Source organism: Heliangelus exortis, chromosome 4 (genome assembly GCF_036169615.1).
Source record: "Heliangelus exortis chromosome 4, bHelExo1.hap1, whole genome shotgun sequence".
Lineage (NCBI taxonomy): Eukaryota > Metazoa > Chordata > Aves > Apodiformes > Trochilidae > Heliangelus > Heliangelus exortis.
In genome coordinates this window covers 37,316,277-37,333,828 of record NC_092425.1, presented here as the reverse complement: position 1 = coordinate 37,333,828, position 17,552 = coordinate 37,316,277, and the positions used below count along the sequence as shown (strand labels likewise).

Genomic DNA, 17,552 nt, shown 5'->3' with positions numbered 1-17,552 from the left:
GAGAAGAGGCTCCCGCTGGGAAGAGCGGCTTTGTTTTCCCCGCTGCTTCTCTTCACCCCAGAAGCCGGGGCTATTCCTGGTTAAGAGGGCGGTACCGGGGCGGTGCTGAGGTACCGGGGCGTGGTACCGCCTGGGCTTGCCTTTACCTCCCGCCCCTCGGCGCAGGCGCGGCAGCCTCTCACTCAGCCTGAGGCGGGGCCGTCATGGCGGGCGCGCTGAGCGGGATGTTCGCCAATCAGCCACCGGGACCGCCGCCACCACCGGGGCCTCCGGGCGGTCCCGGCCCGGCCGGCCTTATCCCTCCTCCTACAGGGCCGCGCAACCCCAATAACACTCTGGTGGACGAGCTGGAAGCGTCCTTCGAGGTGTGTGGGCCGGGGGAGGGGAGGGCGCGGGTGGGCGCATAGCGCCGGCTCTCCGCTACTCTCCGCGGCTCTCTTAACCTCCGCCGTTCCCTGTCCCCCAGGCCTGCTTCGCCTCGCTGGTGAGCCAGGACTACGTGAACGGCACGGACCAGGAGGAGATCCGCACCGGTGAGGCCCTGGGGGTAGGGGAGGGCATCGCCGCCGTGCTCGGCGCCTCACGCCCGCCCGCGCTGAGCCCTCCGCGGCTTTCGGGCACTGCCCGGGCGGTGCGGTTCGGCTCGGCTCCGGGAAAGCTTTGGATACGTCAGGGTTTGATTCTGCAGGGCTGGGGGTGCAAATCTATGGCTGACTTCCCCTCAAACTTGAGAAGTTTTACAGGTGCGTTTGGGGTCTGCCAAGGGCATAGGTGCCTTGGCGTTTGAGGCCAAAAGCGTTTTAAAAACTATTTCACCGTCTTTGACCGGTACCACGAGAGTTGCTCACCCCTTCCCGGGTGTATAGAGCTGTTTGTAACTCACAGGGGAATGGTGGTGGTCTTGAGGGAAGGTGGAAACGTCAAGAAACCCAGCAGGGAACGGGGGGGTCTTGGGGAAAGGTCTGAGTGCCCTCTCCGGGGGTTGTGTGGGGCTGTAGTAAGGTGCAGTGAAATACCTGGTTCAGAAGCTAATGTGACACCTTAGGAAGCTAAAGGAAGCAATAATAAAAGGTGGGAAAGGAAAAGCGAGGCTTGTAGCAATGCTTGTGTGAGAGGCACCTCGGTGAAGAGGCATAATGAATACAGAACTGATAAAGGGAAGTTAAAAAATGGCCCTCAGAAACTCTCGAATCTTGACTCTCAAGTGCTGTTTCACAGACAGAATAAATGCTTCTGAAAACTGCGTTCTGGATATGGGGTGATAGTCGTATTCTGGAATGGAAAACCCTTTATTATTAAAACAATAGTGCATAATATACAAGGGTAAAATATTCTCCTAAGTATGCTTATACTTTAAAACCTTAAATTGAGCTTGTTGCTTCATCGTGCAGTGCAATGCTTTATTCAGCCAAGTTCCACAAAGCATGAGCTCTTGTTCATTGTCAAAAACGTAATAAAACTTTGGGAAAAGAGTTGTTGTTTTGCAGCTTTAAAAGTAGTTTTGAAAGTTTGCGAAGCAAAGTATTTTTACAAAGAGACTTAAATCACATCTTGGTTTTATAATTATTGCATTAGAGCAACTCTAAAGATTTTCTTTCTAAAAAGTACCATGGAAAGAGTTTTTAATAACATGCAGGCAACTGCCAGTCTCATAACTTCTTTTGTGGAATCTCTTCTTTCTATCTTGTTATTTTATGCTTAGGCGTTGATCAGTGCATCCAGAAGTTTCTGGATGTTGCAAGACAAACTGAATGCTTTTTTCTACAAAAAAGACTGCAGCTATCCGTCCAGAAACCAGAGCAAGTAATTAAAGAGGTATATTTAAATTAATTTACCTATGTTATGCTAGATTAGATAAACTGTGTACCACTACAGTCCATCACCTTGTTCGTGTTACTTTTAGGTTCCTCAGCATGATGTTGTATCTTAAGTTGGTGGAACTTGACTGTTCACATAGGTCTTACCATGAACCTAGAGAAGCTGTGTGCCTGCTCCTTGTTGGAGTGTTAGAACACAAATGGTATTGCAAAACTGGGAGAAACAAAGTAGATAAATCCAATTTTGCAGGAATTCACCGTCTCTGCAATACATGACCTGTAGGGACAGCACTCACAGTGCTCTGTTTCATTACATACTTCCCCATTTATAGAATCCCCAAAAAGATCAGCTGGAAAACTCGGGCTAAAAAAAAATGTAGTTTCTTTATGTGAGGTGTTTATTCTTATTAATACTTTCTGTTTACTGGATGATTTTTAATGTACGACTAAAATATTATAAAAATCATTATTATTGAAATAATTTAATTTACACATTTTTCATCCATAGGATGTTTCAGAATTAAGAAATGAATTGCAAAGAAAAGAAGCATTAATTCAGAAGCATTTGAGTAAACTGCGACACTGGCAACAGGTCCTGGAAGATATCAGTGTACAGCACAAAAAGCCTGCAGAAATGCCTCAAGGTCCATTAGCATACCTAGAACAAGCATCTGCTAATATTCCTGCTCCAATGAAGCAAACATGATCTTTGATTTTTACTTATCTGAATATTTTCAACAATGCAAAACAGTTGTGTTCTTTTTACTGTGTATGCTTTTTTGTATAATGTAATTTGTACTACAGATATAAAAATTTAGCAAAACAAATTACTTTTTTTTTTTTTTTTTCAAAAATATAGATTGGTTTTACATTTCAGTGGAAAATTCATGGAGTGGAAAATTCAGGATGCTTTCTGGTTGAAGTGTGTTTTCCAAACTGCAGCCCCTAATTATATCTCTTTTCGTATGATGAAAATACTTGCAAATATGACAGTTTGGATTTACTGGAAGATTTAAAATGTTTTGTGCTCCAGTAATTAGATCTCTAAGTACCGCTGTAGGAGCACCTTTAGAACTGTCTATCTAGGTCAGGTCATGAGTGAACTTTTTTGAAGTGAATTGTCTGTCTCCACTGGGCTTTTGCTTACCTCTCAAAGGGGTCTCAGGCTGTACAGATTTGATGCTTGCAGAATGAAAATAGCAGAATGCATACCCCTGGGGGCAGGGGGCATGTAATGTAGGCCCAATGTTATTGGTGTTCTGTCTGTCATGCTAGTGGAGAGATGGTCCCAAAATATCTGCCCCCAACATAAAAACCATTTGTCATTCTATATAGCCAGGAAAGCCACTTGCTAGGGACACCATTTTAAGGACAAAATTAATTAGAATGTTTTAACTCTGGAAATTAGAATTAGTGATTGTGTATTGAGCTTCCTAGCCGTGCTTTCAAGGTTTTTGGGGCAGAGTGGATGAAAATTCATTCTTAAACGTGTTTTGATCTTCTCACTGATGGCAACACACTTCTCAGTGTTACTGTACACCATTTTATCCTGTTCTTCTATGTATCTGATGCCAAAGTCTCTTTCTAAACCAAGCAGTTCATCTTAAAAAAACCAGACAGCTGGGATGAAAGTACTGGCCTGTCTCTAGAAGGATTCTGCCCCTTCTGCCAACTTTTCACCACAGGTGAGGTGCAGTGGCTGTTGTGTAGTCAGTGCTTGCATCTGTTGGTGCAGCTCTTGCTGTCTGTTTGAGACAAGTTGGGCTAGAACTGTGCCTTTTCACACATAGAAAATTTGCTATTGAGCTGGGGCCTGCTGGCTGAAATAAAGTGAGGATTTGAATCATACAGTGGTTGAAATACCTTACCTGAAACATGGCTGCTTTCACATTTGTTGATGTGAATCCACACAAGGATTAACTTCTTCATGGGAGTCTCTTCTCCCAAGGATGGGTTTACATGATCTGATCAGGGGAGTCCTTAACCCACTTTGTGTTTTGGGGGGCATAAGAATAATACTGAGAGAAAATGTGAAGGGATGGAGTTCCCCTAAAACTCAGTGTATCAGTCTGACTCATGCTTCAGCATAACAGCTCTATTTTGCAAAACATGGAAATGGATTATTTACAAGCAAGTTTAATGGTCATACTTAAATATTTTCCTAATTTATCAGGCTGATTGTTACAAGCAAGGAATAGTAAATTGCAATGCTGAGTATACAAAACAGTTTATTAAGCAAACTGGAAGGTGCTGTGGAACCAACCTGCTATAAACATGCTATTCCTGGAAGCAGACTGCATGCTGTACAGCTTAAAATAAGTTTAACAAAAACCTATTAAAAACTTTTTAAATTACATTACTGTATGCAGAAATAAATCTAAACAGCTGATGTAACAAATCTGTAAACTTACAAAAATTACCTAGGGAAGTATGATCTTTTGTCAGATGGACAGGACATATCAAAGAAAAAATTGCATGTTGAATATAATTGTGGAGTGGTATGGCTCTTGATTTAAAAAAAAGTCTCAACACAATATGAAGAATCTTGCTTTTTGACTGTTTTTTAAAGAGGTTTTTAGAAAAAAATGCATATTTTTCTGAAATCCATGCCTACAACTCCATAGCAATTAAGAGGGTGCAGTTGTTTCTAATTATTTACTTGGAAAATACTTTTTTTTTTTTCCTAAATCATATATTGAATTATCATTCTCTAAAAAAAAAAAAAGCAGGAATAGTTTTTCCAGTAATTCTGAGATGTACTGATATAGTTTGCTTTAAAATGAAAAATATTTAGTAAACCATTCTTGATGCTGAGGGTCTTGGTTTTGGTCATCTTTGGTTTGTGGTTCATTGCCTTGTGCCCTGTGCAAACAAATAAGCATTAGCATCACTTACAATTTACATGCTTACTTACATATTTAATACTTTTTTTCTGGAAAAAACCAAATCCTATGAGTGGATCTGTGCTCAACCAAACTGGATGAGGCCCAAAAGGTGCCAGATAATTTCTAGAAGGATCTGTGCTAGGAGGGTAACCAGGCTAACAGCACTGCTGGTAACACAGAGGCAAACATGGAGAGCCAAACAGCTATGGAGAAATATCTGAACACAATTCTTGACTACTCAAAAATACTGAAAAGGTTGCTTTGAAATTATCAAGTCTTGAAAATCAGATAATTGGTGTTGGAGTTCACTCTTTAAAAATATGAAACAGAATTTATGCATTCAAAAGGGGTAAAAGTTTCATTTGGAACTGAAAGATTTATCTGAATATCACCTGGCTTTTATCATAAAACTTATTAAATAGTCCCTGATGTTTCAGCATTCTGGATGCTTTTTTAACATTTATGTTAATTTTTATTAGCTTATAGTAGCAAATACAAGTTCACTTATGCGTGATTTAAAAGAGTAAGTAAGGAGAAGCCAAGCTACCCTCAGTCTCTCTCTGTGTTTCCCTTTGAAATCCAAATCTGGTTTGCCTTGGCAGTCACCTGGCATGACACAGAATGCTTTTATGTTTAAGATGTAGGAATTGCCAAACTGGATCCAAGCCTCTGTCCTGGGTTATTGTCTTTGGCAGCAGTCAGCACCATCTGCCTTCATGGAAAGAACTCTGTAGCACATAATTTACAGGATAACTCATCTCCACTAGGAGATAGGTGAGAAGGTTGGCTTTTGTCCCGAAGTATAGTAGTGGGTTGCTTGGGTTTTTTTTACATTTTTATCATTATAACTGTATAATGATATAATGTATAACTACATAATTTTCTAATTATGTTTTGAAGAGATAGTTCAATCATGTTTATAAAACACTAAACATTGTTTAAATAATTCATAAATTCAGGCTTTGCAGACAAAAAACCATAAAACTATGATGTTTTTAGTTAAGTGTCTGCTAATCAATTTTTAAGTTTCTAAACCCTTTGCTAAATTTAGACTAGATTAATTCAAGTAAAAATATTCCATCTACCTCTACCAAGTGCTAGGTGAGCAAACAAAATTAAGAAGAAAAACACATACTTAACAGAACCACTGATATGTGCCCAAAGATTTAAACAGCCATGTTCACTATTAACTGCATTCTTGGTTAAATACTTGCAACCTCTCTCTTTTTTTGTACCAGGAGGGTTTGCAATTACAAGCTTTGCTGGGCAGCAATTACAACCTAATTTTCTGCAGTAAAGTTCTGGATCTTTCTGCAGAGAGTTTAACACATGCAGTTCACTGCCCAGCAAGAACCTTATGTCACTGTTTACTTCCAAATGTCTAATGTTTTTGAATTTCTACCAGATTCTGAATACAAATTCATTTATCATCAAAATGGAAAAAATACCTTGAGGCAGCAATGTTGTCTGAGGACTGTGCTGATGGAGAGCCAGCCCTGAGGCAGCCAGGACTCTGGTCTAAGCTTGTAGATTTTTTTATTTGAGGAGCACTTCTTTTTGATCTCAAGTCACAGCTCAAAAAGCTCTTTGCGTAGGAAGCTAAATTCGGAACACTGACAACACGACTGCACACCTCAGCTGTTTTCTTCTGCTGCTTTTTATTGTAACAGAAAACTTCATTACACATTTATAGTTTTTACACTTTATCAACTATATATGATATACACTATAAAACCTCAATACTAGCTCATACCGAGATATCATGTGAGGAGCACCCAAAAATTAAGACTGACATATTTTGCTATAGGCATTTAAAATAAATACCCAGAGCATGCTGTGAAGATCCATGGATTAGGGAAAGCAATTAAACCAACTTGGGTATTTGACTTTGAGGTTTTAGATACATCAAAGCTGATAGCTTTGCAGGTGATTTACACCAGTTGGCCTCCCTTCATTCTATGGCTATAGACATTCTGAGGGGCTGGAATGACAAAGGACAAATCCTGAACAGCCCAAACACAAATTCATTATTTTATGAATGCAATATGCCATATAGCAAGTCCCAAATCTACAAGCAACAGCTGTTCTTATCCCAGTGGAAGACTGATGTATGTGGAGTGATAGTATTTTATATTTTCCTTAAACACCTCTATCTGCATACATATATACTTCTGAATTTGCTATATTTGCCACCTCACTGTAGGTTGGTTTACTGGGAAGAATTCTACTGAATAACATAACCTAAAAATTAATAGGACCTTTATTGTCTTGAATATCTATATGATTTGAATAGCAATAAAATGTCTGACCTGTGATTTTAATTGCAATGTTCATCTTACCTTCATGGAAGAAGTCAAGCATCCTGTGTTAGGGTTGAAAGAAAATGATCGATTCCTGTAAGATTCAGTGTTGGCTAAAAGTGAGTGCTGAAATTTTCTTCCTTCCTGAGGGGAAAGAAAGTTACATGTATGGGAACTTCTGTTTGTTGGAAGTTGGTGTGGAAACATGTATTTTCCAAAGTATTCCAGAAAAGAAAGTATCAGTCTGAAATGATGCATGAAACACTGAACAGACCCTTCCAACAGATGACAAAAGACTTGGGTACATATAAAAGGAAATCTTACCACCAGCTGCTTGATGATCTCTTCTCTCTCATTTAATTTGTCTTGCAGACAACTTACAAGGTGTGTATCTTCTGATCTGGACTCCCACTTTCTTGCCTTTTCTTCTAATTCTTTAAGTCTGTACCAAAGAAAATGTGGACCAGAGAAAAAACTTCCTCAAACCAGCTTCAAGAGATAGCTGGGATGTACACTGCCCTAAATTCCAAGTCTAAAATAGAGGGGTGTAGTCAGGCCTTTATGATAAAGCAGCATTTTTTTAAAATGTACATGGCATCTGTACATGGATTACATATAAGCAAAGAATGTTGTGGAGTTCCAAAATAAATTGCCACTTTTGTTAACCCACAAGGGCTGTTTCATTTAAAATCCAGTCCCTAGTGTAAAATACTAACAAGCTTGAACATAAAGTTGCTAGCCTAGTTTCCTAAAGAAAAAAACGTGTCACAATAGCTGTGCATATCTGTATATTGAAAGGTACCCGTGCACTGGATCCCTCAATCTCTCTGCAAAGAGAATTTGTTAAATATGATCATCTAGAAACATCAAAGGATTCAACAGCCATATAAATGCACTGGACAAACCTCAGCCTTATTCCCCCTGTGAAAGGTAAGCCCTGCACTTTGTGTGCTGATGGAATGACTGCTGTTACTGCAACACAACAAGTGCTCCAAGGCTATGGCTACACTGAGAGGATGCTCTCTACCTTCTGCAAAGACAGCCAAGACTACAAGTCAGCTTCTCCTTCCTGTGGGCTGACAGCATAGTACAGCTCTAGGCTTCCACCAGCCCAGTGGCACTGTCGGTGTCTGCTGTCACTGCCCTTGGTCTCCCAGCTTGTACAGACAAAGTAAATCTCAGACTACATGGCATTGGTTACAGAGTGCACATAGAAAAAAGCTTGATATTTACTCTCAGAAACCTCTTTTTTTCTTTTTTTTTCTTTTTTATAGCTCTCTTGGGTGAGTTTGGGGTTTGTTTATGTCTTTCGGTGCCTTTCAAAAATCTGACATTATTTCTCTGTGACATATAATGAACAGATAGTCCACAGGTTTTTATTACAGCTGGGAGAAATGTGAGATAAACTACTGCTTTTGTGAAATTCCTGACCTCTAAAATTAGTATTTTAGAAAGGAGATGTCCTGACACTCATGACATTTAGGAAACCTCTGATGCTGGCATTGGCTCTCTAGATAGCACTGTGAAGTGTAAATTTAAGCCAAACCTGTACTGTTTCTCCCTGTCCTGAAGCTGCACAGTTTCTTGCTTCTGTGACTCCAGCTCAGCACTCAGTAGCTCCATTGTGTCCTTCAAAAGTAAATTCTCTTTCTTGAGTTCAGAAATTTCAGTCTGACATTTTTCCACTTCATCATGAAGAGATCTGATCTGCCTCTGGCTACTCCCTTCCTAAGAAAAAGACCAAATTTAGTAATTCACAGCCTCTAATTATTTAATGCAAAGAGCTCACTGGAATTGTGTGCATTGAATTTTTGTGAATTGATTTTTCAATTATAGGTGCAATTCTATGCACAGCACAAAATCTATGATCAAATTCCTGAACATATATTATAGTCCTCATAAAATTTATTTTCTTGTAACATTCAATCTTTTACTTGAGTTGCAGAATCTATTCTTCACATGCAAAAAAAAGATGATAAACAATGATAACATTTTAAAGTGTGACATAAGAGAAGGAAACCCATTCCATTTCAGTAAGAGATTCTCTATGCTTCTATTATCTCTGCACAGAGAAATGTGATTTTATGGCTTTTGGAAAACACACCATGGCAGTGAAGTAAGAACTGGATGCTTGCCTGCTTCTTCTTCAGTGTCCTCACACTCTTGAGTTCTGTCTGTAGGTCTTCTATTTGTTTCTTGAGATCAGTGCATGAAGTCTGTTGCTCAGAGAGTTCCATCCTCAGAGATCCTAGGAACAATCAGACAGACAATCATCAAGGAAGTAAGAGGCCAGCTGGGTGGGGAAGGGAGATAAAAGAGAACTTCAGTTGTGTTGGAGAGGCACAACATTTACATAAGCAGATCTGTTAAATACTGCAACTTTTGTGTATGTTGGGTACAACTTTTGGGGTGGATCAAGTACGAGGACAAAGAATTTTTTCTCTCTATTGTCTACCTACAACTTTTCTTGAAGAAGAATACCATTTATCTATTGAACATACAAACTTTGGAGAGCAACAAATTGTTCCAGCAAATTTTAATTACTGAGAATATCCCAAAGAATATAATCCAAGTTTGTAATTAAAGTACTTTCACATTGGTTTTTCTTTAATCAAAACCCTTTTATATATGAGCTTTAATAACCTGGGTTCAGCTTTAATAACCTGGGTTCAAACCTGGAGATATTACAGGTCCCTGATGCAGTGTTCTGTTTAGTTCTGAGCAGTTTAAGGAACTTTCTAAACAATATGTACTGATCTCCACTGCTGAACTCAATAGAACAAATTTGAACCACATGAACCATTTGAACCACAGAAAAAAAAGAGGAAAGTTTATACATTAACTACAATATTCCATTTTAATATACCTGATAATGCATACCTAAATGTTGTACACCAGACTGCTCTCCCAGCAATGTTCTGCTGCTGACAGAGCTTGGGTAACACAGAATATTAAGTCTGTATGGCTGCAGTTGCAGGGTATGGAAAAGGATATTCACAAAGACCTGATTTCCCACAAGACTGGAAATTTAATGGGAGGGAAGTTGTGCTTTTCAGCAGATAGTCAAGAATCAGAAGCTGTGCATGATATGAGACATACCTAGCAACAGGGTTTGCTGCTTCTGTATCTGTTCAAGTTCATCATGTAATTCTTTCTTTGCTTTCTCTTCCAAGGTTTGCATTTCCAGCTTATGAGACTGATGTTGGATCTTGAGAGTCTCATTAAATTCTTTTTTCAAACGTTCTTCTGCCTCCTGTAAACAAAAGCCCCACCCAAAAAACAAGGTAGTTGGAGCCTATTTATCAATTTATTATTTTACTTATAATGCCAGAAAGTCTTTCATCATAGAACTTTTATCTTCATCACACTTTACATGACACTTCAAGACAAGAATAAAAATGGGCATATGTTAAATAAAAATAAGGATATGAGAAGTTATCAAGATATCAGCTATTAGATTTGTTATACATCATGAAGGAATAGCACTGGCATCTTTTTGGCATTAGAAAGATGTTTCATTATTCAACATGCAAATCCCCCCAGATTTGACCTATGTCATTACTTATCACAGAGTATGTGAGGCTTCCATCTTCCCTTGCATAGTTCTTGGCTAAAACTTCCACTGTGGTTAAATAAAGCTGATAAACTATTGCTCTGTAGTGGCTCTGAAAGCAAACTCATATCCTCAGTTTAATTTTAACCAGCTTACTGCCTTCATCTTGGTTTTGTTAAAGCTGAGATCTTATTCTGAATTTATAAAAGTATTAAATTCTTCTTAGGATGATTTTACTACATATGTTTAAGACAGAGGTTTTCCCTAAGGTGTGCAACATCAACAGGAACACCTAATTCAATGTCACAATCACAGGTAGGTTTTTTTCAGGTGATTTTTTTCTTCAAACAGCAACATTCTTTAGAACCTCAATATACTGCATTAACATTTTTTCACTGAAATAAATCCACTTCAACCTTTAAAAGCTTTGGGTATGCACTTAAGGAATTGATCTCTTGAAGGTATGCAAGGCAATACACATCATTATACAGGTCTATTATATTTATTTAAAACTAGTTATGTATAAATGAATAAGGGATGAAAAAGAACAAAACTGAGGCCTATCCTTAGGAATTCCTGTGTGCTTCTGAAGGAAGGGCACAGCTAGAGGAGTTTGTATTCATTGCAGCCTAACTGTGGAGTGTAACTATATTATTTTATGAAAATCCTTCTTTTACACTGTGGTCTAAATCCAAAAGTTAAAATTAAAAAACAAAACAAAAAAGCAAACCCAAAAAACCTACCCAAGAATGTTGGGGGCTCAAAATGACTGACCTTGAGTTCCTGATTTTTGCTTTTCTCCAACATTTTTAAGACTTTTAGATGTGATGCCTCCAGCTGCAGTTTAACATTCTGGTTTTCTTTAATGGTGTTTTGAAGATCCTGCAAAAGCTTCTCTTTTTCTTTGTGGGACTGTAGGTTATGTCTCTTCAGTGTCTCCTTGAAATTATTTGCTTGCTGGTCTAATATTTGCTTCAGCTGAGCCACCTTCCAGAAAAGCAAGTCAGTAGGACAGGATTAATGGCTGCATTCACAACAGAGAGGAATTATGTAAATTTGTGTACACTTTAGGAACTTGTATTGCTCTATGAAAAAAATCAGGATGCTTGTTTTGTGCAAGGAGCCCTTTTTTTCAGTGAGGAAAGACATCCATTTTGCATATACCATCTTTTGCCCATTGATCACTTTCCTTAAATTCTATCTTATAAATTGTCTTCATCTCATATATACAATCCATAGCTCTACTTGCACAGTAGTTATGGCACACACCAGGAGGCAGGCCTAAGGTTGTGCTTATTGTTCTCCTGGAAATGTAACACTGCAGACTCTATTTATGCTGCTCCATTTATAAGCAAGTAGATAAAAACCAATGGAAATAAGAATTTTGTCCATCATGCTACATGTCTACTGGTTTTAGTACACAGTAGACTTGTTTGCAGTGGTTAACACAAAACTAACAAAAAAATTCCTGTTTATAGGAATAATTTAGGAAAGGAAGAAGTTTGCTTCCTTATGATTTCATGTGACTTTTAATGATTCAAATGGTGTTAACACAAGGGCAAATTGGATATGACACATATTATAACCTGTGACTCCATCCTATTCTTAGTTCCACATTACTACACGTCCTGCTTCTCTTCAATGTTGCCTTCATTTATTTTTCCATGCATACTGTAGACAGACTGTAATTTCAACTGCACACTTGCAGCCTTTGTAAGCAGCTACAAGATAGAATTACTGTTCCTTTTTAAAGTACATTTATGGCTGCAGAACTACTGTTCCTATACACAACTCAGTATACTGTCTTTCTTCCATTTAAACAGTTTGTCCTTCACTTGAAATAAACAAATCAGCTTCTTTTTCTCCAGTTAATTGGTGGTGGCCAATACTGCTCATCACTGATCTTGTACTCCAGTTTCCCTCTGAACCTCTTCCAAAGGCTTGCTCACAAAGGGCCATATTGCTACTGTAATTAACATGACTTCCCTCAGCAGATGGGGTAGTGTCTTATGTTTGAAATTACAGGTTCCTCAGCTTTATTACTGATGTCCCATATGTTCCGAGACCTACAAGAGCAGCTGCAACCAGAGGTGAATATTGTTAAAAAACTCTTCAGCAAAGCTACCAGCTCAGTCAGTTGACTTCTTCCTAACTGATGGCCAAACAAGCAATCAGTAAAATTTCTAGTCAAATCCATCCAAAAGAAACTTTTTTGAATGTACACATCAAAATTAAAAGCTAAAGTATTTCCTCCAGACTGAACTCCGTGTTTTTAAAATTTAATTAATTTGCTATTTGGCTTTATTCACAGAACACAGTGGAGGAAGAGATGGGAGTGGTGGTACTGCTTTGTGTTTGAGAGGGAGAAAGGAAGCATGGAGGCACAGAAAAAGCAAGAGAGCAAGAGGGGTGTGTGTGTGTGTGTGTGTGTTTGTGTGTGTGTGTGTGCCTATGAAGGTAGCTGGGACACTTACACAAGTGCTGAAGGCCTAGGTTGTCCAGTGACAACTTAATATACAAGTGAAGAAGTGGCAACAGGTGACAACACTGTAGCTCACTCTGATTTATCCCATAACCTAGTGACAAGGGAACTCTTTAAATGGTAAGAAAGCTGACAAAAGCAAAAAAAAAAACACAAAACCCAAGCCCAGGTCATAGGAATGCTGTGCTGGTTGATAAGAAGAAAGTAAACATTCCTTCACCCAGTGTTTTGTGAACTGAATTTTCTATCTTATTCTCTTTCAAATGCCAGGAAAAGAAAGACTGGTTTTATCATTTATTAAATAATCTCAAACCAACATTGTACATCTGAATTTCACTGAAGCTATACAATGAAATTGATCAGAGTTAGCAAATTTGAAAGAATAGCTGGCTTCAGCTGCCCCAAACTGTGAGTTAGGTTAACTAATCATCCAGTATTTTCTTTGCTTTTTCCTTTGTGTCATCCAATTAATCACCAATAAAACTACCTGTCTGAACATACTAGTGAAGAATAATTGCTAAATATATATCTTGATGAAAAAACATTGTCTTAATTCCTGTCATACAGACACATTAATCTGTGGCCTGGATACACTCCAGGAACAGGCAGATGCCAGAGACACTTGCCAACCATACCTCTCTTTCCAGAGCTGCAATTTTTGCTTTTTTTTTTTTTTTTTTTTTTTTTTTTTTCATACGTGGTGTATCATAAGATTTAAGCAAAAGGACACTTTGGCTTCTGGTAACAGGTAAAATATTTACTTTGTCCTAATATCTATTGAACTCAAGCCAATGTTTTCCAATATAAAGAAAGGAAACACTCAAGTTTTTAAGAAATGCAACTCCTTATGAAACTAACCTTTGATGTGAAACACTTAATGCTGTACAGTCCCCTGTATCAGCTCACGTAACATGCACCAGCATTACTATACTCCAGCATGCATTTTTTTTTTCCTGGGCCTCCTGGAAGTAAGCCAGTAAGAAGGATGTGTGCTTATTTTCTAATAGAAAAATTGGAAACAGGAAAAATATGGCTTGGAATATTTCTTTTGTAAAGGCAGGGATGATGAAAAGAGGTGTTTATGAACTTCAGCTGTGGTCACAACATTGTTTACCTTCCAGGTTGTCTTCACAATTGTTGGTTCCAAGCACTACTAATATGAAACATAAAATCACCCTAACTAGAAGTAGGTTAAGCAGTAAATTGGTAGCAACAAAGAACATAGTGTAGTAATAAATCATATGGAAGAGTATTTCTATGAACATTATTTTTCAGTGACTTACAATAAAAGATCTACACAAATACATCAGGCATACAAACACACTCTTTGTTATGAATCCAAATACTTCTAACATATTAGAAGTTGAGAAACATTTCCATCCCACCAGGTTTCCTCCTCCTGTCTTTCAATTAAAAGGGCTTTCTAATCCACCACTGAAAAACCTTCTCTGGAACATTCTGCAGTACCCAGGCATTGTAAAGTGTTTCATCACTTCAAAACAGATAGCCAGGCCCTCAATTTGGTTAATTGGTAAAGCAGCATTTAAGCCAATGAAACTATGCCAGCTCATATCAATCCAGAATCTATTTGGCTCCTTTTATAAACCAGTAACACTGTGTGATTGTGTGCTTTATAACATCTTCCTGCTGAAAAAAAAAACGAAAAAGAAAACCTAAAAATCTCTTGAAAAAAACCTGTGCCCCTAATACAAATATTCATTCATTTTTATCCAATAGAAGTGCATAAGAAAGCAGAAAAGGACTTGGGGGTGCTGGTGGACAAAAAGCTGGACATGAGCCAACAGTGCTGACTTGCAGCCCAGAAGGCCAAGCAGATCCTGGGCTGCATCAAAATCAATTGTGGCCAGCAGATGAAGAGAGGTGATTCTGTCACTTGGCTCTGGTGAGATCTCACACCTGGAGTTTCCATCCAGCTCTGGACATGGAAGGAGAGGGACCTGATGGAGCAGGTCCAGAAAAGGGCTACAAAAATAATCAGGGGGCTGGAACCCCTCTGCTATGAAGACAGCCTGAGGGAGCTGGGGTTGTTCAGCCTGGAGAAGAGAAGGTTCTGGGGAGACCTCATGGTGACCTTCCAGTATCTGAAGAGGCTGTGGGAAAGCTGGAGAGGGACTGTGTGCAAGGGCCTGGAGTGACAGGATGAGGGGGAGTGGTTTAAATTAGAGAAGTGTAGATTTGATTGGATGCTAGGAAAAAGTTCCACCATGAGGGCAGTGGAAAAATGGTTGCCCAGGGAGGTGGTTGAGGCCTCATCCCTGGAGATGTTCAAGGTGAGGCTTGAGGAGGCTCTGAGCAACCTGATCTGGGTGAGGGTGGCCCTGATACTGCAGGGGTTGGACTGGGTGACCTTGAGAGGTCCCTTCCAGCCAAATGATTCTGTGATTCTATGAAAGTGGTCTAAAAGATGCAACTAATAACTACCCACAGTATAAACTTTAGGAAACAGTATTTTCATAGGCTCTACAGAGTCCTTTTAAAACTTCAGGGTGATGTTTGCACTTGCCCTTTCTTATGACAGATGATTTTGCCTCCCACTGTCTTCCAAGTAAAGAAAAAAATGAACTACTATTACTAAAAGAGGACAGATAAGTTTCAAAATATTTCAAAAGCCTTTCAAGTTTCTTTCTTTTGTAACCATAATTACTGTCCTTCTCTTGGGAAGGATGGCTTGATTCTTTTGAAGAAGTACCTCTCAGACTTTGATAGCCCATAGGCAAAAATACTGGGCAAGTGGAAGGCTGTGCCTGCCATCACAGTTGGCTCCCCTCTTTGACTTCTGCTTTGAGTATTTTAGTTCAGTGTGCTTCCAGGCACTATGAATACTTGAAGTCTACATTATGTCTGCTCTCCACTTCTTTTATTTATTGTAAGAAGTGTGAAATCTCAAAAGGAGGATCTAAAGTTGGAATCAGAGAGAATATTTTTACTTCCTGAATCTTTTAAGTAGATAGATTTGAGTTTCTCAATGCATTGCTAGGGGATGAATTTATACAGAAGACTTAAAACTGCCTTTTGATTTATTATAGAAGAGTCACCACAAGTGAGAATTAGTTCAGAGTCAAAAATGCTACAGGGCTTTAGTAGATTCTATTACATCACAACAGTAACATGACATGAAAAGTAAAAACAAAATAATGGAATTAGATTTTACTGTTGTCTTCAGGCTTATTTCACAGCTCTTTCAGTTAAGTTCACAGTTAACTGCCTTCCTAAGCAATTCCTGACCAGAGGGACACACACACACTGCCCAACCTCTACTGCTGCTATTTGGAGGTACCAAAAAGATTTCCCTCGAGGCTCTGGGCATTGCTGTGCTAGCATTGTTCAGAGATGCAGCACAACAAGGTGATGCCTGTGTTTCCATTTTATTTACCTTCTATATCCAGAATAGCTCCTTGAACACACATTGAAGAGATCATAGAATCATAGAATCCTGTAGTGCAAAAGCAAAGAGGTGGAGGACTCCAGTGAATTAGCATTTGGCCCAGGCAGGATTCCTGCCAAGGGACCAAAGCTGAGTGAATCTCATTTTATATCCAGAAAAATCTCAGTAATACAGAAATACCACCACTTTGAAGTGCATCCCCAGGGAGGTGAAATTATGATTCTGTCTACTCTGCATATTACTCCAGCTATGTCAGCCCAACCAAAAAATGTGCCTTATGCAGTCAAAGAAGCTATTTTTAGATCTGAAATTGTATCCAGGTTAGAATTGGATTAGTAACAGCACATTGCCCAACCTCTGAGGCAGAAGCTCAGGGCTGAGCCATTGCAAAAGTTCCCAGCTGGGAATCATGCCCTCAGTGAACCAAATGTTTAGTAAATGGTGGTTTCTTGGCTGTGAATATTCACATATTTATAAAAGGAAAATATTATAAGTTAAAATGTCTTCGCTTCCCTGGCAATACTGCCAAATAATTGGTTCAGACTGAGTAACTTATGGAGTACCAAGAAAAATGCAATTTTTCTCTTTAAAAGGAGCATTTCCTCCCTTTTGCGGACTTTAGAGTCCAAGAACTTTTCTTAGTGTAGCTGTTCATCCTTACTGTGGTGTTGTGAACCAACAGATGGCATGATAAATATTATTTTATATTATTTATTCATGTTTCTAGTGCAAAGAATTTACCTTATATTTACCATGATCATATGATATGAGAGGACTAGCAGTTAGAAGCACAGCTTTCTTTCCTTTTTTTCTGTCCTGAATGAGTGACTTCAGGAATAGTAATTTGATGACTCATTGTCTTACTTTTTCCATCTGCAAAACCTGAACAATAATCACTTCATGTCACAAGCCTTTTCATTTCTTTGAGACCTTTCAGTGGAATATATCACCTGCAGGCATGAACACAACACTGTGAGATCAGACTGTGCCATTAATCCCCCTTTTCATCTCTCCCCCTCACAATTCCTACCACTATAGCTTCCAGGCATTTACCCATGATGCCAGAACATCATTTTTTATTTTGAATGGACTATGATATGTTTGTAAAA

At 38.8% G+C, this 17,552-nt stretch overlaps 2 protein-coding genes across 2 annotated transcripts in view; one reads left to right on the top strand and one right to left on the bottom strand.

Annotated features, from left to right (window-relative positions):
* Positions 1-156: 156 nt before the first annotated feature.
* On the top strand, positions 157-2,644 carry MED28 (mediator complex subunit 28). The gene is made up of 4 exons (XM_071743876.1): positions 157-365; positions 467-533; positions 1,703-1,815; positions 2,326-2,644. The coding sequence occupies exons 1-4, from the start codon at positions 204-206 to the stop codon at positions 2,521-2,523; spliced, it is 540 nt and encodes a 179-aa protein (XP_071599977.1). The 5' UTR covers positions 157-203; the 3' UTR covers positions 2,524-2,644.
* Positions 2,645-4,028: 1,384 nt separating this feature from the next.
* FAM184B (family with sequence similarity 184 member B) overlaps positions 4,029-17,552 on the bottom strand; it is a 33,103-nt gene continuing 19,579 nt past the window's right edge. The window contains exons 4-12 of the mRNA XM_071743877.1: positions 11,330-11,542; positions 10,102-10,255; positions 9,138-9,250; positions 8,555-8,730; positions 8,124-8,132; positions 7,327-7,444; positions 7,042-7,146; positions 6,151-6,356; positions 4,029-4,679 (exon numbers count right to left, since the gene is read on the bottom strand). Of these exons, the coding sequence (XP_071599978.1) occupies positions 4,592-4,679; positions 6,151-6,356; positions 7,042-7,146; positions 7,327-7,444; positions 8,124-8,132; positions 8,555-8,730; positions 9,138-9,250; positions 10,102-10,255; positions 11,330-11,542 (1,182 nt within the window). The 3' untranslated portion in view covers positions 4,029-4,591. The remainder of the gene's footprint in view (positions 4,680-6,150; positions 6,357-7,041; positions 7,147-7,326; positions 7,445-8,123; positions 8,133-8,554; positions 8,731-9,137; positions 9,251-10,101; positions 10,256-11,329; positions 11,543-17,552) is intronic.

Coding starts and splice junctions, on each gene's coding strand:
- MED28 (XM_071743876.1), top strand. CDS start 204: ATGGCGGGCGCGCTGAGCGGGATGTTCGCCAATCAGCCACCGGGACCG. Junction 366..466: donor AGCTGGAAGCGTCCTTCGAG/GTGTGTGGGCCG, acceptor CCTGTCCCCCAG/GCCTGCTTCGCCTCGCTGGT. Junction 1,816..2,325: donor CAGAGCAAGTAATTAAAGAG/GTATATTTAAAT, acceptor TTTCATCCATAG/GATGTTTCAGAATTAAGAAA.